The 27,185-nt window shown below is 46.9% G+C and overlaps 1 protein-coding gene across 1 annotated transcript; it reads left to right on the top strand.

Annotated features, from left to right (window-relative positions):
* Positions 1-1,346: 1,346 nt before the first annotated feature.
* On the top strand, positions 1,347-5,195 carry LOC137834295 (uncharacterized). The gene is made up of 3 exons (XM_068642355.1): positions 1,347-1,894; positions 2,206-2,869; positions 5,007-5,195. The coding sequence occupies exons 1-3, from the start codon at positions 1,347-1,349 to the stop codon at positions 5,193-5,195; spliced, it is 1,401 nt and encodes a 466-aa protein (XP_068498456.1).
* The last annotated feature ends 21,990 nt before the right edge of the window (positions 5,196-27,185 follow it).

The following is a 27,185-nucleotide window of genomic DNA, read 5'->3' as shown; positions in this document are numbered from 1 at the left end:
TCTACCAAAAGTGACCATTCTTTATTTGTTTAGTTTCATTTCTCATACACAATATTTATTCTAATTTATGTTGATGATATTATCATTACATGCTCTTCCTTACAAGAAGTTCAAAATATCATATCCAAACTCGGCTCCTATTTTGCACTCAAGGATCTTGGCCCTCTTCATTACTTTCTCGGTGTTCAGGTTAATCGTCTTTCTAATGGTGGTTTGCACTTGTCTCGGCATAAATATATAAATGACCTCCTTATACGTACAAACATGCATGCTGCTAAACCTCTACCCAAACCCATGCAAACTAACCTTCGCACACCAAAAGATGCGTCCTATGTTATGCATGATCCATCCATGTTTCGATCAGTTGTGGGAGCCCTTCAATATATCCTCATCACATGTCCATAACTGTCCTATGCAATGAACAAGGTGTGTCAGTTTATGGACGACCCACAAGACCATCATTGGAAGGCAGTTAAACGCATTCTACGCTATCTTGTTGGTAGGGAAGTTTCTGGGATTTCTCTTGACCGAGACGGGAATCGAGGCGAATCCCGACAAGTGTGCTGCCATTCTGGCGATGAGGAGTCCTGCCACTGTAAAGGAGGTGCAGCAGCTCACAGGCCGGATGGCCGCCCTGTCTCGGTTCGTGTCTACTAGTGTAGAAAAAGGCCACCCATACTTCCAATGTCTGAAGAGGAATAACAGGTTTGTCTGGACGAGGGAGTGTGAAGAAGCTTTTGTGAAGCTCAAAGTGTATTTGGCAAGGCCGCCGGTTCTGTGCAAACCACAAATGGGAACGCCCCTCAGGTTATATTTTGCCATAACTGAGAAGGCGATAAGTGCGGTGCTTGTCCAGGATCAAGATCAAGTCCAGAGACCTATCTATTTTGTTAGCAAGGTGTTGCAGGGCCCAGAAGTGAGATATCAGGCTTTAGAGAAAGCAGCACTGGCGGTAGTGTTTTCGGCGAGGAGGTTGCGTCATTAGTTCCAGAGCTTTACAGTGTTGGTAATGACTAACTTACCCATCCAGAAGGTTTTGGAGAAACCGGATGTAGCTGGGAGGATGGTGAAATGGGCGGTGGATTTGTCAAAATTCGATCAAGGGGCAAATCTTCGCTGACTTTGTGGTCGAGCTATCTTTTGAAACAGTGTAGAGTGCAGGGGATGATTTTCGTTGGGTGCTCTCAGTGGATGGGTCGTCTAACCAGCTGGGTAGCGGAGCTGGAGTCATTTTGGAAGGACCCAACGGTGTGTTGATAGAACAATCTCTAAGGTTTGCCTTCAAAGCCAGCAATAATCAAGCGGAGTATGAGGCTTTGATCGCCGGTATTTTGTTGGCAAAGTAGATGGGAGCAAAGGTGTTGATGGCCAAGAGTGACTCGTTGTTGGTCACTGGGCAGGTAACGGGTGAGTTTCAGGTCAAAGATCTGCAGATGGCGGCTTACCTGGAGTATGCGCAAGAGTTGAAGAGGTCCTTTGTTTTGTTTGAAGTGGTGCACGTGCCAATGGAGCAGAATGCCCGAGCGGACTTGCTAGCCAAGCTCGCTAGTTCGGGGAAGGGGGGCAGGCAGAGGACCGTTATACAAGAAACTTTGAAGACACCTCGGGCATTCGTGGTAGATCACCAGGTTCTTCAAGTGTGCAAGTCAATAGAAGGGACGACGAGGAGTCATAGATCTTTGACTCAGGAAACTTTGAGGACGCCGAGAGTCAGAGCACGTCTAGTGGGAGAGACGAAGATGACGCAAGTTTGCGCTATCCATGAGCCAAATACATGGATAATGCCATACCAGCGCTACATAGTGTATGGCGTGCTCCCAATGGACCCGACAGAGGCCAGAAAGATAAAGAAGAACTCCAGCAGGTTCACCCTCATCGATGGCGAGTTGTACAGGTTCGGGTTCACACATCCTCTTTTAGTAGGTGTATATGGAGAGAAGTGCATGAGAATTATGGCTGAGCTCCATGAGGGGATTTGTGGGAGTCACAACGGGGGTCGAGCTTTGGCAACAAGAACCCTCCGTGCAGGTTATTACTGGCCCACAATGAGGGAAGATTGCAAGAAATATGCCAGTGTTGCAAGCAATGCCAGCAGCACGCCGATTGGCACAAGGCGCCTCCAGAAGAGCTGAAGTCAATTTACAGCCCCTGGCCGTTCCATATGTGGGGAATCGATATTCTGGGACCCTTTCCATTGGTGATCAGGCAAATGAAGTATTTGGTTGTGGCGATCGAGTACTTCACGAAGTGGATTGAAGCAGAACTAGTAGCCCAGATTACCGTGCATAAGATTCAGAGTTTCGTGTGGAAGAATATTGTGTGCCGATTTGGTGTGCCCAAGCGTTTGGTATCAGATAATGGGACTCAGTTTGCAAGTCACCTGTTGAAGAAGCTGTGTGGGGATGTTGGGATACAGCAGGTGTTTGCTTCTGTGGAGTCAGCCAATCGAGTCTTGTTGAGAGGCTTGAAGAGGAGGTTGGAGAAGGCCAAAGGGTCTTGGGCTGAAGAGGTTCCCCGTATAGTATGGGCGTATCATACCACTGAGCAATCGGGAACCCACGAAACCCCATTTAGTTTGGTGTATGGGTGTGATGCGATGATTCCCGTTGAAACCCAGGAAAGCTCGCCGAGATTCCAAAACTTCGTGGCGGAAGACTCGAATGAAGAGAGGAGAATGAACTTGGATTTGCTGGATCAAGTCAGGGAGGAAGCACGGGTGAAGGCCGAGGCAGTAAAGAGAAAAGTTGAGCGCAAGTACAACTCCAGAATAAGGCCAAGGCAATTCAGAGATGGCGCCCTGGTGATGAGGAAGGCCCACCACTATGAGATGGAGAACAAACTGTCACCTAAGTGGACAGGACCGTTTAGAGTAACTGAAGCACTCGGGAACGGAGCCTACCGCTTGGAGACGCTGGAAGGAGGGGCGATTCAAGGGGGCACTCTTTTTTCCCTAAGGAGGGTTTTTAACGAGGCCACCCAATAAAGAAGGTTTCGAAGTTTATCAAAGTTTCTAAGTTATTAAGTTTGCATGCTTATCGTTTTTAAAGTTTTCGGAAAGAGACTTTGTCGCCCTCGTGTAATTTAAAGCAACGGTGAATTCAGATCGCATGCATTCAGCACAAAGTTTTAAAGCATAAAGTTTTAAACCCTCATCGCCACTTGGCGATCGGAGGTACAAGTTAAAGTTTTAAGGCCTCATCGCCACCTGGCGATCGGAGGCACGTGTATAAAGTTTTTTAAGTTTTCATCGCCATCCGGCGAGAAAGGATTAAAAAGACCTCCTCACCTTGAGCGAGTGCAGGCGAGAAAAGATTAAAAAGTCCCCCTCGCCTTGAGCGAGTGTAGGCGAGAAGAGATTAAAAAGACCTCCTGGCCTTGAGCGAGTGCAGGCGAGAAAAGATTAAAAAGTCATCCTCGCCTTGAGCGAGTGCAGGCGAGAAGAGATTAAAAAGACCTCCTCGCCTTGAGCGAGTGCAGGCGAGAAAAGATTAAAAGGTCCTCCTCACCCTGAGCGAGCACTGGCAAGAGCAGATTGCAAGACCTCTTTGCGTAAGCAAATTGAGGCAAGTTTGAAAGTCCTCAGTGCATCCAGGGGAGGAGGAGATGTAACCCCTGGGCAAGTTGAGGCATCAGGAAAAGCCCTTTTCACCCTCAAGTGAGTTCAGGCAAGATAAAGCTGAAAAGTCAAGGGTGTTAATGATCTTAAGTATGGGAAAGGAAGGTTGATGGAAAACGCCTTTCCCCTTGAGTGAAACATCAATATTGACCTAGTAAGTCCAGTTAAAAAAGAAGTTAAAGGATGGCTGGGGAAGGTTCGCAGAGGACACCTCACCACCTAAATCATTGTTCTAAAACTCAGGGAGGTAGAGAAGGATCCGAAAGGCGGCTCTACCCCCAGATGAGGGAACAATGACTTAAGCTATCTCAGGTTAAAGACTCAGGGAAGGTAGAGGGAGATCCGAAAGGCAGCTCTCCTTCCAGTCGAGCAAAGATGAAGTCATGAGGTGGCCCCACAGGGGACGTTTTCAGTTAAAAGGAAAATGGCGTCGCCAGAAGCCTATGGCTTTGAGACTGAAATAGAAAGAAGGTTACATGGCGAGTGCCAGATCAGCAAAGTGTTAGGCGATAACATAGAAACACACTTGCCACTTGGCAGATCAGGCGAGTGAGATTCCAGATACTAAGATTGACCCGCGCCTACTGCCAGTAAGTGATTTCGTGTCAAATGTTATTGTTATAGACTAACAATTTGTTTGAGTTAAGTTGATTTCCATGCTTGAAGAGAGTTGTTCTTAGCGGTTAACCAGGAGCATTCATCAGTTTTGTTTGCAAGTGCGACCTCAGCCTTTCCCAGTCACTACTCCCGATTCACACACTGGTCCTCAAGTTTCTTCTGGTATACCTTAGAGGTCTCCGTAGCCGCCTCGAGATCAGCAATCTTTTTCCGAAGAGGCACCACTTCATTAAGGAGCCCAGCTTGGGCTTGAGCCGTCTCATATAACCGTTTGTTGGCCTCTTCCCTTGCTTTCTGTGCCACCTCCAGCGAGGCTTTGTATGCTTCCTCCTGCCGCCCCCAGTGGGTGGCTAGCCTCTCCTTCTCCTTTTTTAACTTCTCCTTCTCTTCTTTTAAGGAAGCAACTTCCTTCTTCAGTGCTTAGAAGGCAGAGTTTTGAGCAGTTTTGACCCTGGACTGTTTGTGCCAAGCGTAAGCACAAGACATGAAGGCCCCCATGTAGTAATATAAGCTTTCTTGCTGGGCCCCTTCAACTTGACTGTCTGAGGACTCCCTGGCCAGGAACCCCCTCAACGAATCTTGCATAGGAGGAGGGAGCTCTGGGGCAGGCGAAAGAATGGTCGTGGCCTCAGTCTCAACCTCCGAGTTCGTCGGATGAGGAGGGGAAGTGGCACTAGGGGGATCCTCCCTCAAAGACTCGGACCCGTGAGAGGAAGAAGTGGTCGAGGTGACCTATTGAGGGGCATGCTGAATTGTCCTTTGACGCTTGAAGACTTGCCCCTCAGCAGAATCTTCATCATCATCAGTGACCACCACCACCCTTTTCCCTTTGTCAAGGGGGGCTGAGGGAGCAGCGGCCTCGGCCAGCGCAAGAGGCATGGCCGCAATGGGAAGAGGGGAACTTGGAGGCTGGTGGAAGGAAGTTTGGACTGGTGGGGTTGACGGAGTCGTGGCAGATTGAGAGTGAGGATGGGGAGAAGCTGGGGACGTGGCAGAGCTCGGAGGGGCAGATGCCAAGGCCCCGTCTTTCGGCCTCAGCAACTGAGCCATCCACAACCGTCACTGCCTATCCATCTTGGAATTTGCACCAAGGAAACAAAACATGGCAGAGGTTAGGCAAAGGTTAAAATTAAAGCACAAAATGAGCAGGCAAATCATGCATTAAGCAAAGATCCAACAGAAATAGAGGCCAGAAGGTTACAACAAAAAGCATTCGTACTTATATATTTTGCTAGAGCTTCGGTGTTGAACTCTAGATTTATCAGAGTAGCGGTGTCAAAACCCCCCACGCTGGTCAATATTTGGCAAGCCTCTCGGTCGTTCGAGGGCAGTTCGTCCAATGATTTGGGCTTCACAGTTTTTACCTCCTTCACCCAGTATAGGGGAAAGCCGTCTAGGGCGGAGGGGTCGTACTCGGAGCAGCAAACTTTGAAGAATTTGCCTTTCCACCCCTTAAAGGATTGCTGGAATAGGGATAAAAGGACCCTTCCAGGGATGTTGCTGAGGCTCACCCAAAGGCTCTTCCCCTGTTTCTTCACTTCGAAGAAGTGTAGGAAAACGTCAACAGAGGGAGTACACCTAAAGAACCCGCACAGCACGCCAAAAGCCTTGACGAAAGCCCAACCGTTGGGGTGCAGCTGGGCAGGGACGATGTTAATCTCCGTCAGCAACTCCCTCTCAAATCGGGAAAAGGGCAAGCGCATCCCAATACGCTTGAACACCACTTGATAAAAATAAAAGAAGGGGACCCCGTTGTTAGCCCATTCGTCCCCACACACGGGCTCCCCTAGAGTGCAAGGAAGCACAGAGATGTCGTTATCGTGCCTTTTCGCGAAGGCGCAGTGATCATAGGTGCTTGGCTCCCCTATATGGTCCCTCCAAGCTTTGGTGGAGACCAAGTCCGAACACTCGTCAAGCAGGTCGTTCGGAGCCCACGGATAGAGGGCCTTATGATTGACGGAGGGGGGTGGAGGGTTAGCCGTTGTTTTAGTGTGTGCCATTGATGAGGAAGCTGGAGAATGAAGAAGAGGAAAGGTTCAGTGAATAGGGTTAAGGCGGAAAAGGGGAAATAAACCCAGGAAGACCCCTACCCACGTGAGAAATCCAAAAAAGAAGGGAGAACGAAGAAATGCGGAGGAAAGGGGTAAAACATAAGAAATACATAAAAATAAACAATCCCAGGCAGTTATGAGATCAAGACAATGAAGTATAAAGACGATCGGAACAAAAAGGGCCATACCTTTTGTGGTTGGAAGGCGAAAAGGCGTGAGCTTGAACTTTTGGAAGCGGAGAACGCAAGAGTCGCAGGGAAGATGAACAGTGGAGGGAATGCGAAGAGTGAATGAAACAGTGGTTGGGAGCGCGCGTTTTGAAAGATGTAATGTTAACCTGATCAGTGCGAGAGGTGCTAAGTGATGGCCGTGCGATTAAGCCACGTGTCAAAAGATTAAAAGCGCAACTTAAGACGTCACATCTTTAAACGCAGAAAATGTCACATCGGTTCCTCAGGGATTGTCAAGTCAAACTGAATGAAGGAATGTCACATCAGCAAGAATGCCACGTGGATAATGGGCGAGGCCTTAGTCTTTTCGCTGAAACAAGTGTCAGCTCAAGACTGGGGGGCTTGTGTACCGTCCCGTCCCCGGGCGTGGACCAAAAGTCAAAGTCAACATGTGGTAGGACCCCTCGTGGGACCCAAGGAAGAAGTACGAGAGAAAGGCAGATACACCCCCAGGGCGAGTGACTCGAGTTTGGGGCACATGAGTTGGTGCCCAGAAAGTCACCCCACGCGCCAGATGCACTTCAAGGAAGGAGGACTCACACAATGGATTAACCCTAAGTTGGGTTACGGCGCTGTGAGACCCTTCGCACAGAATGACGATCAATTCAAAAGGACACGTGGCAATTAGCACATGCTCATTAAATGTTTTAGAGAAAGTTTTCCAAGGTACGCACTAATTCAGTTAAGATTCGAACGTTCCAAGGAACATTTTTATACGCTTTCAATGCGCTTCAACGCGCTTTAAATACAGAAGGTATATAAAAAGGGGCCTTGGGTCATTTGAAAAGGATCCGGGTTTTCACCCAGTTCTCGCAGTTTTACACAGCGCACTAACCCTAGTTGTTCTCGCTGCGCACCCACTGTGAGCACAAGGCAATTAGGGCAACACAATTTTAGTGATTCAGTGATTTCTGACCACCTTCAGAGGGTGCGTCACCTTTGATGTTTCTCGCTAGCTGACTTGATCGTCGGAGTGCAAACGGCCGCGAGGGCGCCCCGTTGTTCACTTCTTTTCAGGTATCGCAGATGGAGCATAACGAAGGTGCCCTAGCTCGCGAGGACAAGCCACGCGCAAAGACGATCGCGGTCAGCCGGCCGGAACACTTTCAACCGCTGGTGGCTCAGTTTTGGTTGCTCTTTTCCTTTTGCAAACAAGACCATCCTCAGTGCTCTCGTCCTCTTCTTCGTCCGATACCACCGTGGGATTCTTCCTCTTGGCCCTTTTTAATGGTAGTTTCTTCCTCTCGGGGGCAGGAAGAGTGGCAGGGGAAGGTGAGCCCACTTGGGGGGATTTGCCCAGGGCAACAGCAGCTTCCGAAAACTGAATTTGGGACGGTTTGAGAGCTCGCCGCTAGGTCGTGATGTTTGACTATAGAGGGTAGCCTAGCCATGTGCTCCTTCCCCAACATTGTGTCTGCACAAAGAGATCAATCTTTGCAAATCAACTCAGTTCAAGCAATTAATAATGCATAGGAAAGCAAGCAATGGGAACACTAATGTATGAATCAAACAGCCGAGAACGAATGTAGGTCAGTGTAATACAAGCAAATTTGATAAAGAGTAAAGTGGACTTAACACAGAAAGAGAAATTTGGAGAAGAAGGGAGGGCAGACCTATGTGAAAGTCCAGTTGACTTTCAGCAAATTCAAAGTTAATGATGGAGAGGGTGGCCAAAGTGATGTTGGAGGAGGCAACTTTTTTCCAGAAGTTGCACAAGTCTTTGTCAAGCTCCCCCTTTTTTTCTGGACTCCTCGCCCTCCGAAAATTGTCCTGGGTCTCCTTCTTCCCCTTGTTCACCAAGTAGAAGGGGAATCCATCAAGAAGGGTAGGATCCCGATCGTTGCAGGACACGCGGACAAACTTGCCCTTCCAGTCTTTGTAGGATTGCTGGAAGATTGAGAGGATGGATCTCCCAGCAATCCCATTAAGGCTCACCCAAAGACGATCCCCTGGCTTCTTGGCCTCGAACAGAAATAGGAATACGTCTACAGAAGCTGGGTGGCCTAGGTGTGCGCAGATGATTTGGTATGCCCTAACGAACGCCCAGCTGTTGGGGTGCAGCTGGGCGGGGGCGATGTCAAGCTCAGTCAGAAGCTCCCTCTCAAAGCGAGTGAAGGGGAGTCTGAGCTTGACCTTCTTGAATACGGTTGCGTAGACGAAGCAAAAGGGGTGATCGTTGTTCGCCTCATTGTCAGTGCAGATAGGTTCCCCAGGAAGACAAGGGCGAACAACCACCTTGTCATCATGTTCCTTAGTAAAGGAAAGGTGGGCCTTGTCTCCTCTCTTCAAACGAAGAACATCTGCTTCAGTGTTGATAGAGGAGGTCTCACTCAACAAGGCTGGAGTGGCCCAGGGGTATAGTAGTTTGTAGTCAAGGGTGGGGCACGCGTCGGCACTGGATTGTGGAGGGGTTGGTCGCGGTTGGTCAAGATGAGAGGGTGCAGGTCTCTCAGCCCGACTTGAAGGGACGTTGGGATCCCTAGGTGGGTTACGAGATGAGGAAGGGTTTTCTGATGAAGGGATTCTGCGTGTTTTTGGAGGTGGGTTTCGAGAAGAGGCAGGGGGGTTTGGTGTGATTCTTGTACGAGCCATCAGGAGAACTGCAAAGAAGATGAAAAAGGGAAGAGTGGAAGGTTGATAAACAGAATGACTCGAGTGAAAAACGAAAAAGAAAACAACATGAACAAGGGGGGCTCGCAGAGAAGAGAAAACCTAAAACGCAGAAAAAGAAAAAACAGAGAACAAACAGCCCACAACGTATGCTCCAGACAGTCAATGGATGATGCAAACCGATTAAAATGCAGCAAATATCAGTGGGAGAAGTAAAAATGTTACCTTTTGATGAGCGAAGATGCTTCGAGGAAAACGATGATTGAGGGAGATGAAGTGTTAGCTAGGGTGTTTCGAAAGTTTGAGAATGAAGAAGAAGATAATGAAACAGTGAAGTGGCTCGAGAATTTTAAGAGTTTCGAACGTTACAAGAAGCGCAAACGGCAGTGAATGATAGTCGTTGATAAGTCCACGTGTCAGTTGACAGGAGGGGGTTGGTGAAATGTCAAATCAGTAAATAGCGTGGGCGTTAACGCGCGAAGCCACGTAGGTCGCCGAAATTTCAACTTCTTAGTCTTTTCGCTGGACCAGTCACAGCTTAAGACTGGGGGGCTTGTGTACCGATCAAGTCATCGGGTGTGATGACGTGGACAAGAGAAAGGTGGGTGGTCAAGAAGGCAACATAGTCGTCGTTTATGGAAGTGGCGTTCTGCGGCATACATAATCGGTTGTCGCCGCTTTGTGTGTCACCAACGTGTTAGCTAATGGAAGATCAGGTGGTCTGACATCGCCCAAGAGAGGCATCGCCGAGCAAAGACATCGCCCAAGAGAGGCATCGCCGGGCAAAGACATCGCCAAGAGAAGACGTAGCCAAGCGGAGATATCGATGGTGTTACCCCCCGATGCCCATGGGTAGGAAAGACCGTGGAGGGGGTGACACCGTGAGGATGCTTTGGACCTTAATAGCTCAGAACAGTAACAAAGAAAGGTGGCTTCAAGGCTATAAGTTCTAGTACCAGTAGGGGGTAAACCTGACTCGTGAAGTATCCACGCCACTGCTGGGAGACCCTAGTACAGATACGACCCATGAGAGGGCCATGATCAGGGGAGAACCACGTGTATGATACGAGAGAAAGGTAGATGCACCCCCAGAGCGAGTGACTAGCAATTGGGGCGCATGAGTTGGCACCCAGAAAGTCACCCCACGCGCCAGAAGCACTTCGAAGGGAGAAGGGCCCACACCATGAAATAACCCTAAGTTGGGTTGCGGCGCTGTGGGACCCTCTGCGCAGAATAACGATCAAGTCAGAAGGGCACGTGGCAATGCACACGTGCTCATTAAAGGTTTCAGTGAAAGGTACGCGCTAATTCAGTTAAGATTCGAACGTTCCAAGGAATATTTTTATACGCTTTCAATGTGCTTTAACGCGTTTTAAATGTGAAGGGTGTATAAAAGGAGACCTTGGGACGTTTGAATGAGGATAGTTTTTTGACCTAATTCTCATAGTTACACAGAGCACAAACCCTAGTTGTTTTCGCTGCGCACCCACTGTGAGCACAAGGCAATTAGGGCAACACAGTTTTAGTCACTCAGTTATTTCTGACCACCTTCAGAGCATTCGTCTACGGTGTTCCGATACGGAGGTGCGTCACCTTTGATGTTTCTCGCTAGCTGACTTGATCGTTGGAGTGCAAACGGCTGCGAGGGCGCCCCTTTCTTCACTTCTTTTCAGGTACTCACAGACGAAGCAAAACAAAGGTGCCCTAGTTCGCGAGGACAAGCCACGCGCAAAGACGATCCCGGTCAACCGGTGGGAACATCAGCCATCAAAAGATTTTCAAAAGCCATAAATCAAAACTTGAGTAACTTTCAAGAACCTTGCTCTTGATGCCAATTGTTAGGATTGATGGCTGTAACAAGAAGGGGGTGAATTGTTTCCAAAAGATTTTCACAAATACTTTGCTCAAAATGAAACTTTAACAAACAACTCAGAAAAGAAATTCAGAAAGCCAATCAAATTTCCAAACAGAAACAGATAACATAAATATAATCGATTAAAATCACGATTCAATCGGTTGTTTATGACAGCGGAAAATATCAAACAAATATGGAGAGAAGAGATAGAGAGAATTACACACAAGGTTTATACTGGTTCACTCTATCCAAGAGCTACATCAAGTCCTCAATCAAACCACTAAGTATTTCACTATGCAACCAATCACAAATTACACACACATCACAAAAAGAGGTGACTTTGAATCCCACAAAGCCTACTCACCCTCTTTGCACACAACCAACACCTCAAGCCAGAATCACACTGAATTTACAGGATTTTACAACAGTTATTTAGAGAGTAATATGAACAGTTACGAGAACCTAAACAGGGATAAAAAACACTTGGAATCACACTACACCAGAAACCCTATTGATCAGTTCTTGAATCACAGCAAAGCTCAAAGGCAATCTTGCTAACACTTGGTAAAAAACCTTTTCACAAACAGTTGGTAATCTCTCAAAACAATCTCAAATCAGAGTATCAAACTTTTCTGCTTTATCAATCCTTTAAAGAAGACTAATTTTATATAACGTGAAAAGCTACCGGTGAAGGCAGATTTGAACAACCAAATCAGTTAAAACTGGTTTTCAAAAAACTGTTATGAAAACACACATTTAATCGGTTAAAACTACGATTTAACCGGTTGAATGGTTTTGTCAGTTATATAGCTGTTCCTGCCGGTTGACCTAGCGCGAGAGCGTTGCCTCGTCACGTTCTCCCTCACCAGCTTGACACCACGTGCCCTTCAAGTCCACTCCACAGATGGCCTCTCTCAGAACCTGAAAAACACAAAGTGGCGCCTATGCGGCCGGTGGCGCTCCGACGCTCAAGTCAGTGACAAGAACACCCAAAAACTGAGAGAAATATACTCTGCAGAACCGTACTAAAGTGCACACAACCCTAGCAATGAGCCGTAATGAAAAACGTACCTCTGCAAATTCTGTTAAGTTTACCTTTATAGCTAGGTTTTTTCTCTCTACAGGCAGTTACACTTTGGACGCGTGGCTCGCATCCAACCCTGCACGTGTCGCCATCTGGGCCGGGGTAGCAGGTAGCACCCAGCCCTACACGTGTCATCATCTGGGCTAAGGTAACTCGAGCGTCGTTTCTATACTGTATCCAACCCTACACGTGGCATCATCTGGGTTGGAAGGACAGGTAGCATCCAATCCTACACGTGTCGTCATCTGGGTTGAGGTAACTTGAATATTATCTGTGTGTAGTGGCCAGCCGCGCGACCAAGTCCCCTATTCAAGGAGTAATCTAGCACGTACTACGCTGTGAAACACCACATGACAAGGTGTGTACCGGAAGCAACAAAGTGCATCATCTTTGTGATATCGCTTGTCGTGAGTGCCACCCTCCTTATTGCTACGCCGTACACGTGCTAGCTGGGGAAGCCTTGCCACCAACGAATGTCCACTCTGGGAGTCCCGTCGCCGATGAGCAAGGTGTTTCCCCCAGCTTACTCAACCTTTGTTCCCCATGCTGGTACAGCAACCATCTTACTGGACTTACTCGCTGGAAACTACTCTTCTGAGCCTCCAACAGTTTTAACTAGGTTTCCTGGAAGATCCGGCGATGTGCCCCCATAGACGACGTCTGACCACCCGATCTCCCATTGTCTAACACGTCGATGTCATACAAACCCGGCGACAACCGGCTATGTTCATTGCAACACGCTACTTCCATGAGTCGGCGACTATGCTCACTCCTGAACCATTCATCTCTCTCTTGTCCACGTGTTCTGCTGAGCACGCCCCACACGGTCACGTGCCAGACACATCATCACAAGCGATGACCTGGTCGGTACACAAGCCCCCAGTCTTGAGCTGCGACTTGTTCAGCGAAAAAGCTATTGGGTTAAATTTCCGGCGACCTACGTGGCCTTGCGCGTTGGCGCTCATACTGTTCATCGATTTGACACTTCACCAACCCCTTCGATCGCTCGACACGTGGACTTATCAACGACCATAATTTCGTGTCGCTTGCGCTTCTCGCAACGTTCGAGACTCTTCAAAACCTTTAAACACTTCGCGCCACTTCACTGTTTCATTATCTTCTTCCTTGTTCCAAGCTCTCGAAACACCTCAGCGAACGCTTCGACTCCCTCAATCTTCATCTTACTGAACACCTTTCTGATAATCAAAAGGTAACTTTTTTATCACTCCCACTGATATTTGCTGCATTTTGATCGGTTTACATCATCCATTAACTGTCTGAAGCATACGTTGTGGGATGTTTTCTCTGTTTCGCTTTTTCTTTTCTGCGTTTAGGGTTTCTAAACCTTTTCTCTGCGAGCCCCCCTTGTTCTTCTATCTCCTTCTCTTCTGTTGAGTCTCTCTGCTTACAAACTCTCATCTCTTCCCCTTTTCGTCTTCTTGCAGCTTCTCCAATGGCTCGCTCCAAAGTTACACCAAACCCTCCTCCATATCCCCGCAACCCTCCGACGAACACCCGTAGGGCAAACCCTTCCTCCTCCCGCGACCCCCCAAGGGATCCTAACGTCCCTTCGAGCAAGGTCGTGAGACCCGCGCCTTCTCGACCCAGCCAACCGCAGCCAAACCCACCTCACACCAGCGCAGTTGTGAGGTCCCTTCCAAACTACAAGCAACTATATCCTTGGGCCTCTTCAGCCCTGCTGGGTGAGACTTCATCCATCAACACCGATCGCGACATCCTCCACCTTAAGAAAGGTGACCAAACTCATCTTTCTTTCAGCAAGGAACACGATGACAAGGTATCCGTGCATCCTTGTCCTCCTGGAGAGCCTATTTGCACCGATAACCAGGGGAGCGACGACGGCCCCTTCTGCTTCATCTATGCCACAATGTTCACGAAAGTCAAGCTCCAATTCCCCTTCACCCGCTTCGAGAGGGAGCTCCTGACCGAGCTTGACATAGCCCCCGCCCAGCTTCATCCCAACAGCTGGGCGTTCGTCCGGGCCTACCAAATCATTTGCGCACACTTGGGGCATCTGGCTTCAGTGGACGTGTTCCTCTACCTGTTCGAGGCCAAGAACCCGGGTGATCGTTTATGGGTTAGCCTCAACGGGGTCGCTGGGAGGTCCATCCTTTCCATCTTCCAGCAATCTTATAAGGACTGGAAGGGGAAATTCGTGCGCGTTCGCTGCAACGACCGAGACCCTTTCCTCCTCGACGGGTTTCCCTTGTATTGGGTGAACAAGGGAAAGAAGGAGTCGAGCTTCAGGAAGGCCAGGGAGCCAGAAAAAATGGGAGAGTTCGACAAAGACTTATGCAACTTCTGGAAAGGAGTTGCCTCTTCTAACGTGACTCTGCCTACTTCCTCCATCATCAACTACGAGTTTTGATGGAGATCAAGCTCAAGAGGACATGGAGGCCAATCAACAAGATCAAGAAGAGGTAGAGGCACAAATGGAGGACGCCCATGGAGGTCAAAGCCCACCTCAAAGGCTTACAAGAAGCATGTTCAAAGCTTTAGGAGCTAGGGGACATTTATTTTCTCTTTTTGTAATTTCTTTAGTTGAAGGTGCTTAGAGGGAAACATTAGAAACCTCTTTTGTTATAGAATCTTTTAGGTTTTGGTTAGGAGCTTTAGGAGGGGGGGTGTGTTAGTAGATAGGTGTAGAAGTAGAAAAGGAGGTGCCAAAGTGAAGGAAGAGGTCACACCTTCTTCATGCATGGTTTTAGGCGCCGGTTCTAAATAGGTTTAGGAGGGAATTTGAATTCTCTTAGCTTTGTTTTCAGCACCTTAGGCTATAAATAGAGGTGCTCCCTTTGTAAAATTCAGATTGGAATTTATCTAAAGAAATTATACTCAAATTTGGAGTGAGCATTGGAGAGCTTTTGAGCCTTCTTCTCTAGTCTTATCTTGAAGGATCCATGGTGTCCTCAAGTGGCGGCAACACACTCATCTAAGAGCAACCATACTTCTAGTGGCGTGATCATTCATCATACATCCATCTTCATGAGCAATTCTCTTCTCCTTCCTTTCTTCTCTTTTGTTGTTCATGTTTTGAGTTGGTGTTCTTCAGTTTTTTGGTTCGGCTTTAAGTTTTCCAGCAGCTGTTCTTATTCTTCTTTGTGTTTGGTTCAGTACATTTCTGTTTCCAGCTTTCTTATTCAGTTTTCTTGGCTTTAATTTCATTTTGTTCGGTTCAAAGTTGTTTTCATTCAATTCTATTTGGTGCCTTTGGTTTTTACCTCTTTTTGTTGGTTCAATTTGACAATAATTGGAAGTTCTATATGAGTTTGTGTTTTGACACTAGTTTTGGTGACTTCTTGTTCATAGAACCTTGATCCATTTCTATGATAAAGTGCCTAGCTCTTAACCAACTCAAGATGATTCCTAAGAATGTCAAGAATCATTCTAATTGTGCTAGTGGAATCACATCAAGTTTCTCGAAGGCCAACTGGATGTTCACATAGGTTTTTCCTTAAGTCTTTGAGTTCCCCTAGTTCAAACTTGCATCACCTTGTCCTTACTTTGATGTTGTTGTTTTGATTTGCGTATGGTTTTAACTTTTTCCACGCATTGACTTACACCGCTTATCTTCCTGTGCATTATTAACTGTCGAATCTTTGTGCTGGTCGGTAACTGTTGGCCCCTTTATGCAGATATGATGCTGGGGAAGGACAGGATGGCTGAGCTACGCTCCATAGCCAAGCTCCACAATCTTGCGGCGGGCTCCCAAACTCTATCACGGAGATCGCCGCTGCCCAAGGCCAGTCTCCGCCAGTTGGCCCGTCCAACGCTGTTGCTCTTCCCGCCCCTGAGCGGAAAAAACTACCACCCAAAAGGGCTAAGAGGAAAGCCCCCAGGGTTGTATCAGACGAGGAAGCGGACGAGAGCACCGAGGACGGGCTGATTTGCAAAAGGAGAAGGGGAGTTGCAACTGAGCCACCAGTAGCTGAGGTCGCCCCTCCTGACTACGCCGAGAATCCCCCCCAGTGCCTCCACGCCCTTTGAGTCCGCTGGGGACGTTCTCTCCTCCAACACCTCGGCTGCTGAAGTTGCGCCTGAACAGCTTGCTGATACACAAGCTTCCTCCCAGGCTGCAACAAAACTACCAGCCTCATCACCATGCCTCGAGGCTCCCCTCGCCATCCAACCTTGCGAGGGTGGTGGTGAGCACCAACCCCTACCTCCTCCTCCAACACCGAGCCTTCCAACTCCCCTCCAAGAAGCCTTGAAATCTTTCAACGTGCGCCTACACGCCATGGCCGACGAATGCCTTCCTCAAATCGTTGGCGAAGGGCTAAAACGCTCCTTGGACAAACTTCAGCTCGATTGCCGCATCCACCAGGAGGTGGCAAGCACCGCGAGAGTCGAAGCCGAGAAAGTCAAATGCGACATGATGATGCAAGGCTTAGAGTTCTCGCGGATCGAAAACACTCTCAACAAAGAGCTCCGAAGCTTGCGTAAGGACAAGAAAGAATTGTGCAAGAAACTGCACGACAAGCTTCAGGACGCCGTTGAGCTGGAGAGTAAAATCGTTCCTATGAGGAAGCGAATCGTAGAGCTGGAGGAGGCCCGAAGGTCCGACGCAGATCAAATGTCCAAACTGGAGAAAAGGTCGACCGAACGGGAAACTCTTCTGGGCAAAGTTGAGCAAGATCGGGATAAGGCAGCCAAAGAATTGAGTGAGACGGCTACCGAGCTTGCCCGAGTTCGTGAAGAGAACAGTGGGTTCAAGCAGAAAGCTGACGAGCTTGAGCTTGAAATCACCCGGGTTCGTAGAGAGAACAACGGGTTCAAGGAGAAGGTCGACAAGCTTCAACTTGAAATCACCCAGGTTCGTGAAGAGAACAACGGGTTCAAGTCAAAGATCGACGAGCTTCAGCTTGAGGCTGCCCAAGTTCTTACTTCCGGCTTTGGAGCAGCTTTGGAGCAGTTTGCTTGCAAATTCCCCGATCTCGACCTCTCTGAGATTTCAGTGTACAACGAAGTGGTGGATGGCAAGATCATGCCTCCAACTTAACTGCTCCCATCTACCACTTCAATTTTATCACCTTGAAACCTCTTGTATTTAACTTTGATTTATATGTAATAATTTTCATTCTGCTCAAACTGTTTTGATATACATGAATATACGTGGCTCAAACTTTATCTGTTGTGCGATCACCTGATAACTGGTTGGTTTTTACTCAACCCAATTAACTTAGCACAAACTGACGCTTAATTCTCTGGAAATCAACTGAACTTGAACAAACGTTTAGTCTATAGCAATAACATTTGACATGAAATCACTTACTGGGCAGTAGGCATGGGTCATTCTTAGTATCTGAAATCTTGCTTGCTTGATCTGCCAAGTGACATGTGTATTTCTAGGTTATCGCCTAAAACTTCGTTGATCTGGCTCTCGCCGTGTAATGCTCTTTCTATTTCAGTCCCAAGCCATGGGCTTTCGGCGATGCCATTTTCCTTTAACTGAAAATGTCCCCTGCGGGGCCATCACATGACTTCATCTCTGCTCATCTGGAAGGAGAGCTGCCTTCCGGATCTCCCCCTAACCTTCCCGAGTCTTTAACCTGAGATAACTTAAATCATTGTCCCCTCATCTGGGGGTAGAGCCGCCTTTCGGATCCTTCTCTACCTCTCTGAGTTTTAGAACAATGATTTAGGTGGTGAGGTGCCCTCTGCGAACCTTCCCCAACCGCCTTTTAACTTCCAATTTAACTGGTCTTACTAGGTCAATATTGGTGTTTCACTCAAGGGGAAAGGAGTTTTTCTCCAACCCTCCTTTCCCATACTTAAGATTATTAACACCCCTGACTTTTCAGCTTCATCTTCCCTGAACTCACTCGGGGGTGAGAAGGACTTTTCCTGATGCCTCGACTTGCCCAGGGGTTACATCTCCTCCCCCCCTGGGTGTATTGAGGGCTTTCAACTTGCCTCAATTTGCTTACACAAAGAGGTCTTGTGATCTGCTCTTGCCTATACTCGCTCAGGGCAAGCAGGACTTTAATCTTTTCTCGCCTACACTCGCTCGAGGCGAGGAGGTCTTTTTGATCTTTTTCTCGCCTACACTCGCTCGAGGCGAGGAGGTCTTTTTGATCTTTTTCTCGCCTACACTCGCTCAAGGCGAGGAGGTCTTTCTAATCTTTTCTCGTCTACACTCGCTCGAGGCGAGGAGGTCTTTCTAATCTTTCTCTCGCCTACAATCGCTCGAGGCAAGGAGGTCTTTCTAATCTTTTCTTTCGCCTACACTCGCTCGAGGCGAGGAGGTCTTTTTTTTTAATCTCTTTCTCGCCAGATGGCGATCAGAAAGTTTTATACTTGTGCCTCCGATCGCCGAGGGGGGGGGGGGGCGGTGAGGACTTAAAACTTCATACTTTGTACTGGATGCATGCGACTTGGATTTACCATTGTTTAAAACTACAGAAGGGCGATAAAGTCCCTTTGTGAAAACTTAAAAAACGATGAGCATGCAAACTTAATAACTGGGAAACTTCGATAAACTTTGAAACCTTCTTTATTGGGTGGCCTCATTAAAACCCTCCTTAGGGAAAAAGAGTGCCCCCTTGAAAAATTGTTTAAATTGAAACATCTTAAACTGTTCGAGTTAATTACTACTTACAATGCCTTAACTGTAATAAAACTTGAGATGGTGGCGTCCCAAGTGCGAGGAATCGCCCCTCCTTCCAGCGTCTCCAAGCGGTAGGCGCCGTTCCCGAGTGCTTCGGTTATTCTAAACGGTCCTGTCCACTTGGGTAATAACTTGTTCTCCATCTCGTACTGGTGGGCCTTCCTCATCACCAGGTCACCATCTCAACTCTTCTCTTTACTGCCTCAGCCTTCACCCGTGCTTCCTCCCTGACCTCGTCCAGCAAATCCAAGTTCATTCTCCTTTCTTCGTTCGAGTCTTCCGCCACGAAGTTCTGGAATCTTGGCGAGCTTTCCTGGATTTCGACTGGAATCATGGCATCGCATCCATACACTAAGCTAAACGGGGTTTCATGGGTTCCCGATTGCTCAGTGGTATGATATGCCCACACTATGCGGGGAACCTCTTCAGCCCAAGACCCCTTGGCCTTTTCCAACCTCCTCTTCAAGCCTCTCAGCAGGACCCGATTAGCGGACTCCACTTGCCCATTCGTTTGCTCGTGCTCCACAGAAGCAAACACCTGTTGTGTCCCAATGTCCTCGCACAGCTTCTTCAACAGGTGACTTGCGAACTGAGTCCCATTATTTGATACTAAGCGCTTGGGCACACCAAAACAACACACAATATTCTTCCACATGAAAATCTGGATTTTGTGCGTGGTGATCAATCCACTTCGTGTAGTACTCGATCGCCACAACCAAATACTTCATTTGCCTGATCGCCAACGGGAAGGGCCCCAAAATGTCGATTCCCCACGTGTGGAACAGCCAGGGGCTGTAGATTGACTTTAACTCTTCTAGGGGTGCCTTATGCCAATCGGCGTGCTGCTGGCATTGCTTGCAACGCTGGGCATATCTCTTGCAATCTTCCCTCATTGTGGGCCAGTAATATCCTGCGCGGACAGTCCTTGTTGCCAGAGCTCGACCCCCAATGTGGCTCCCACAAATCCCTTCGTGGAGCTCAGCCATAATTCTCGTGCACTTCTCTCCGTGTACACATACAAGAAGAGGGTGTGTAAATCTGAACCTGTACAGCTCGCCATCGACGAGGGTAAACTTGCTGGAGCTCTTCTTTATCTTTCTGGCCTCTGTTGAGTCCATTGGGAGCACGCCATCTGCCAAGTAGCGCTGGTATGGCGTTACCCACGTATCTGGTTCGTGGATAGCGCAAACTTGCATCGTTTTTACCTCTTCCGCTTGGCGCGCTCTGACCCTCGGCGTCCTCAAAGTCTCCTGTGTTAGAGATCTCTGGCTCCTCGCCGTCCTTTCCATCGACCTGCAAACATGAAGAACCTGGTGATCTGCCACGAATGCTCGAGGTGTCTTCAAAGTTTCTTGAATAACGGTCCTCTGTCAGCCCCCCTTGCCCGAACTGGCGAGCTTGGCTAGCAAGTCAGCTCGGGCATTCTGCTCTTTTGGCACGTGCACCACTTCAAACAAAACAAAGGATCTCCTTAACTCTTGCACGTACTCCAGGTAAGCCGCCATCTGCGGATCTTTGTGATGGAGATCAAGCTCAAGAGGACATGGAGGCCAATCAACAAGATCAAGAAGAGGTGGAGGCACAAATGGAGGACGCCCATGGAGGTCAAAGTCCACATCAAAGGATTACAAGAAGCATGTTCAAAGCTTTGGGAGCTAGAGGACATTTATTTTCTCTTTTTGTAATTTCTTTAGTTGGAGGTGCTTAGAGGGAAACATTAGAAACCTCTTTTGTTTTAGCATCTTTTAGGCTTTAGTTAGGAGCTTTAGGAGGGGGGGTGTATTAGTAGATAGGTGTAGGAGTAAATAAGGAGGTGCCAAAGTGAGAGAAGGGATCACACCTTCCTCATGCTTTGTTTTAGGCGCAAATTCTAGAAGCTTTTTAGGAGGGAGTTTTTGAATTTGTGTAGCTTACTTTTCAGCACCTTAGGCTATAAATAGAGGTGCTCTCTTTGTAAAATTCATATTGGAATTAATCTAAGAAAACTCTACTCAAATTTTGAGTGAACTTTGGAGAGCTTTGAGCCTTCTTCTCTAGTCTTATCTTGATGGATCATTGGAGTCCTCAAGTGGCGGCATCACTCTCATCTAGGAGCATTCCACACTTCTAGTGGCGAGATCATCCAACATTCTTCCATCTTCATGAGCACTCTCTTCTCCTTCCTTTCTTCTCTTTCTATTGTTTTTGTTAGCTTGTGTTCTTGAGTTTTGGTTTGGTGTTCTTGCTGTTTTTTTATAAGTTTTGGTTCGGCAGTTTTATATTTCAGTCCATTCATCTTGTTCCTTTGCTTTTCTTACTCTTTTGTTCGGTTCAATTTGACTAAAATTGGTTCATCCAAATGAGTTTGGGATTTGGTACTAGTTTTTGGTGAGTTCTTGTCTTAGAACAATGATCCAACTCTAAGAAAAGTGCCTCTATAATGTCCAACTCAAGGTGATTCCTAAGAAGGTCAAGAACCTTTCTCTATATGGCTATTGGAATCACATCACTTTGGCTTGGAACTCGCCGGTTACCTGCCCCGTGACCAACAACGAATCACTCTTGGCCATCAGCACCTTTGCCCCCATTTCCTTTGCCAAAAGAATACCGGCGATCAAAGCCTCATACTCCGCTTGATTGTTGCTTGCTTTAAAAGCGAACCTCAGGGATTTCTCTATCAACACACCGTTGGGTCCTTCCAAAATAACCCCAGCCACGCTACCCAGCTGGTTAGACGACCCACCCACCTTGAGAAAGATTTTCAAAAACCAACCATTTTTGTGTTTCAGATCTTTTACAATAAATAAATTCCATCAAACAAGGGGAGAGAAGCATTACACATTATTACACTGACTCTAAGACACCGTGGGAAGAGCTTGATGCCTTGCGCCCCTTACCTACTTGTGTTTGTAAGGTCAAGTGCAGTTGTAACATGATGAAGACCATAACCAGCTACAAGGACTCTGAAAAGGTAATGTGTTTCTTGAAATGATTGGGAGAAATGTATAATGTTGTTAAAATGAAAATTCTTTTGACATAACCTCTACCAAGAATCAATCGTGTCTTCTCTTTGGTTCTTCAATAGGAACGTCACTTGAATGAAGGCATGGGGATGGATACAAAGGTAATGTTCAACAATGCCAATCAGAAAATCAACAAGAGCAACAACACCAGTCAAGGTGGGCGTAGTTATGGATGAGGAAGAGGAAAAAACTATGGAAAGCAGTGTTCTTACTGCCACAAGATGAATCACACTGCTGACGAGTGTTATTCAAAACACGAGTTCCCACCTTGGATGAAGAAGAAGATGAATTACACTGCAAACGCTCTTGAGAAGGAGGGTGATTTGGTGTCTGAGACCTAAAAACAAGCACACAATGAAACTCTCAATGAGCAAATCTTTAAAGCCTTTGGACCGGAGCAACTTCAACAACTGATAAACATGATTCAAGATTCAAAGAACAAAGACAAGGTGATAAACAATACCATAGGAGATTCGTTTGCCATAAAAAAACAACATAGGTAAGAGAGGTATGCACTCTTGGATCATTGACACTGGGGCTACAGATCACGTAGCTTGTCCCCTCTCTTCTTTCACTAGCTATTATAAAATTAAACCTGTAAAAGTTAAGTTTCCAAATAATCAAAGTGTCATTGATGCATGTGATGGAACTGTTATATTGGCTATAAACATTATTTTATATAATGTTCTATATACACCAAATTTTATGTTGAATATTATCTCTATTCAGCGACTGACAAACTCTTTAGGATGCCAACTTCTTTTCTCACAAAATGCTTGTCAGATACAAGAGAAGACTACCTTGAAGATGATTGGTTGAGCTGAGATCAAGAATGGTCTCTACCAGTTGTGTGCAGATAAGGAAGACAGTCTTGTTTTTATCTTTTAGAATGATTACACTTTTAAAGCTATTGAAAACTTGAATGTTTGTCTTTGCATAATGGGCCATCCATCAAATAAAGTTTTAGAAAATTTAGCCAAGAATCATGCTAGTATACATGTTAATGACATAACTGTTTGTGCTCCTTGTCATCTTGCAAAACAGCGTAAGATTCCTTTCCCCCTTAGCAAAACTAATAGCCAATGCATTTTTTATCTTGTGCACATGAACATATGGGGTCCTCTAGGTGTTTCCTCCATACACAGACACAGGTACTTCTTAACTATAGTAGACGATTTTAGCAGATATACGTGGATACACTTAATGAAAAGTAAAAGTGAAACTAGAGAGCATATGCAACGTTTTGTCACTTATGCTAAGAGTCAACTTAATAAAGATATTAAAACTGTTAGGACTGATAACGGAAAAGAATTTTGATGGAAGGATTTCTATGATAAGTATGGCATAATGCATCAAACTTCATGTAATGAAATGCCACAACAAAACTCTACTGTTGAAAGAAAACACCAACATGTTCTTAATGTTACTCGTTGCATAATGTTCCAATCTAATTTGCCTAGAGTTTTTTTGTCCTTTGCTGTTGTGCATGTTGTCCATTTAATAAACCGTTTACCCTCACATGTTATTCAAAATAATTGTCCTTACAAGCTTCTGTATAATTGTGTGCCCAACCTTTTTGATATCAAATTGTTTGGTTTTTTGTGTTTTGCTTTAACTCTTGAATAAAACAGAAGGAAACTTGATCCTAGAGCACGAAAGTGCACCTTTCTCGATTACAAGCAAGGAACAAAAGGTTATATTGTCATGGATGTGCATTCTAGAGAAACCTTTATATCCAGAAATGTGATTTTTTATGAGACTTATTTTTATGATTTAAAAGAAGGAATGAGCAGGTGATTGGAGAAGAGACCAATGATCCAATGAGGTATCACTGTGATGATCCTGAGCAGATTGGAATTGAGAAGAACTTAATAGAACAAGAAGAACAGAGACTAAGCCAAGAACAAGTTGAACATGAAATTTTGAGACAATCTACAAGAGAAAGAAAAACAACTGCATATCTGGAAGATTATCATCATCAAATCATGGCAACATCATGTAAAAAGACTCTAAAAAACAATGATAAGGTACTCTACCCACTCAGTTCTGTTATTTCTTAAAGAAAACTGTCAGAAAGACAACTAAAGTATACTTTATCTATTTCAACACAAATTGAGCCACGATTCTATGAAGAAGCTAAATAATTCCCTGAATGGGTGAAAGCTATGGAGATGGAAATTAAGGCGCTAGAAGTCAACAAGACCTAGGAAATCATGGATCTTCCTCCCAACAAAATGCCCATCGGTTGCAAATGGGTATACAAAATCAAACGAAGAGCTAATGGAGACATCAAGAGATACAAGGCAAGGCTTGTAGCGAAAGGGTATACGCAACGTGAAGGTATTGATTATATGGAAACATACTCACCCGTAGCTAGACTTACTACCATACGAAGTATTCTAGCTATTGCATCTATCATGGATTGGCATCAAGAACAATTGGACGTAAACAATGCTTTCTTACACGGTGATCTACAAGAAGAAGTATACATGGAATTACCTCCTAGAGTCATCACTAAAAAATCTCATCAGGTTTGTCAGCTAACCAAGTCTTTATATGGCTTGAAACAAGCTAGCAAACAATGGTACAATAAACTCACTTCCTTTCTTCTTACCATTAATTTTGTTCATTCAAAAGCTGATAGTTCCATGTTTATAAAAAAACTGAAACCTCCTTTATGGCTCTCCTCATATATGTTGATGATATTCTTATTGCTGAAAATAATATGAATGAGATCAATAAAGTGAAAAGTTCTTTAAATGCTGGCCCGTTCTTCAAGTCTGGCCATCTTAACCTTGTTAGCCTCAACTTCTTCTTGGAGTCCCACCACCTGGGTACGTAGTGGCACCACCTTGCCAAACAGGGTGGTGTACTCTTGGCTCTTGTCGTGGAGTTTCTTGTTGGCTTCCAGCTCGGCCTGTCGGAGGGCACTTATTTCCTGGTTCAGTGCAGTCTCATGGTGGAAAAAGACCTGAGCCTGCTGCGCATGTTGTTCCTTCACCAGAGCCAGTTCTTTAGCCAAAGCTAGTTGCTCTTTTGATGTTGACTCTGCCTCATGGGAGAAGTTTGGGCGAAGAATTCACCAAGGATGAGGGCCAAGCTTTCCCGCGCGACCTTTTCGTTGGACCCTCCCATGGACCCTTTCTGATAGCCCTTAAGGATTTGTTGAAAGACCAGGGGAAGCTCAGGGGCAGGCGCAGGGGCGTTTTCACCACCACCCTCGAGCGCGAAAAGGCTTTGGGGGGATGAGGTGCTGGGGGGTGATCCCTGAGCGAGGCAGGGTGTCTAGCGGAGGAAGAATGACAGATGGTCGCCACCGCCACCCTACGCTTTGAAGACAAGGTTGCCCGTGGTGTATGCATCGTCACCAGACACGATCTCCACCACCCGCTTAAGAGGGGCTGGAGTAAAGGAGGCCCCAGTGGCAGCCTAGGGCACGACGTTGAGAGGAGCTGAGAGGGCAAGAGAAGGTGCAGCTAGTGCGATGTTTGGAGGAAGGGTTGAGGCACCTGCACCAGTGGTCGCCTCCTCACGAAGAGCTAAGACCTCCGCCAGCTTTGTTCGCTTCTCTTCGTTCAGCACCATGCCTACACCCAGAACAAGGAGAGATGAGAACTTGGCATGACAAGGTAAAGCAAGACATCAGCACATGCATGAGTAAGAATAAAGCAGAGTAGAGTTAAGGAAAAGGTCATGAGCAGGTGCCTATAGCGATGTAGCCAGCAAGTCCTGTTGGGTTGTACTCATTCTTGATGAGCTCAGCAGTGTTGAAGACTGCTCCAAGACTAGCTAGCACTTAGCATGCCTCACGATCAACAGAGGATAGCTCATCAAGGGTCTTAGCCTTCTCAAGGGTGAATTTCCCCTCCCAGTACAACAGAGGAGCGGTCGTGCTCAGAGCAGCACACCCTGAAGAATTTCCCCTTGAAACCCTCGTAAGATTGCTGGAACAAGGTAAGGATGACTCTTCCTGTCACCCCACTGAAACTTACCCAGAGGTTCTTCCCAGGGTTTTTGGCCTCAAAGAAATGGAGAAAGACATCTATTGTGGGCGGATGGCCAAAGTGATTGCAAAGGATGGAGAAGGCCTTCACAAAGGCCTAACTGTTGGGATGCAGCTGGGCAGGGGCAACGTTTACATCTGTTAACAGCTCCCTCTCGAAGCTGGTAAAGGGAAGGTGCTGCCTAACACGCTTAAAGACCGTTTGGTAGAAGAAGAAAAAGGGTTCTCTCTTGTTGGCACGGTTGTCTACGCACGCGGGTTCGCCCTCCGCACAGAGACGAACTGAGATATAGGTGTCACTCTCTCTCCCAAACGCCCTATCCTCGAACTCAGGGTCCCCGTCTAGGTGTGCCCTCTAGTCCGTGATAGAAGTGAGGGAGTAGGTTTCGGCAAGAAGTTCAGCAGATGCTCAAGGGTACATGCTCTACTAGATGGCGTTGGGTGGAGGGTTGGACGTGACTTTCGTTCGTGCCATGACGAAGGAAGCTAAAAAGCAAGAAAACAAGAAGGTAAGGGTTCAGCAAGGGTAAAAGGGAAGAAAAACCCAAAAAAACCCTACGCTCGCAGAAAGCCCAGAAAACAGAGGAATGAAGAACGAACTCAAAGGAAAACCCAAACACGAAAGTTTAAACAGGCCCAGGCAGTTATCAATGCGCGAAATCAGAAATAAAGAGCAATCATTGGAGAAAAATCATACCTTTCATTGTTGATAAATGAAAGTTTCGGTTTTTGCGAAGGTAGGAAACTAGAGAGTTCGAAGAGGAAGACAAAGAGTGCACCAGAAAGTTGCAAGTGATGGAACAGTGCATGAAGCGCGCACTTTCAAAATACTTAACGTAAACTTGGGAAGCGCAAGCGACATTAAGTCCTAGCCAATTGTTTAAGACACGCGGGTGCTGATTAAAGCAGGAACAGGAAAATGTCTCTTCGGTGCACTGTACACGTCCTGTCACAGGAAGCCACATAGGTCGGCAGGGCGAGGTCATAGTCTCTTTGCTAAACAAGTTGACAGCTCGAGACTGGGGGGCTTGTGTACCGACCAGTCCTCGGACCTGGGCGTTGACCAAAGTCATGGTGGGCCCCCGAAGGCTAGGTCCACTAGGAGGTTGGCAGGACGAAAAGATAAGGGGAGCCGAGGAGGGGGCGGCGTCAAGGCAGGGCGTGGAAGCCTCGGGCCTCGGTAACCCAACAGTAAAGATGGACCGAAAAAGGTGGTTTCCAAGCCACACACTAGTTATCAGTAAGGGAGAGGCCTAGATCACCAAGCGCCCATGCATGGGGTGTGGATGACACGGTGGGGTGTGCCACAATCAAAGAGCCACTGGGAAAGAGACGACTCGTAAGGGTCACGTCTCAGGGGTGATCTGCATGCATGGCACGTGAATAAGATAGGGAACTCCCACGGCGGATGGCCCAGAGATTGGGTGCATGAGTTGGCACCCAAGTGGTCATTCCTCGCCAATTGCGTTTCGGCAGGGTAGTCTTACG

The sequence above is a fragment of the Phaseolus vulgaris genome, chromosome 5, assembly GCF_000499845.2.
Source record: "Phaseolus vulgaris cultivar G19833 chromosome 5, P. vulgaris v2.0, whole genome shotgun sequence".
Lineage (NCBI taxonomy): Eukaryota > Viridiplantae > Streptophyta > Magnoliopsida > Fabales > Fabaceae > Phaseolus > Phaseolus vulgaris.
Note: the sequence above shows the minus strand (reverse complement) of the source record. Positions and strands in the feature narration are given on the sequence as shown.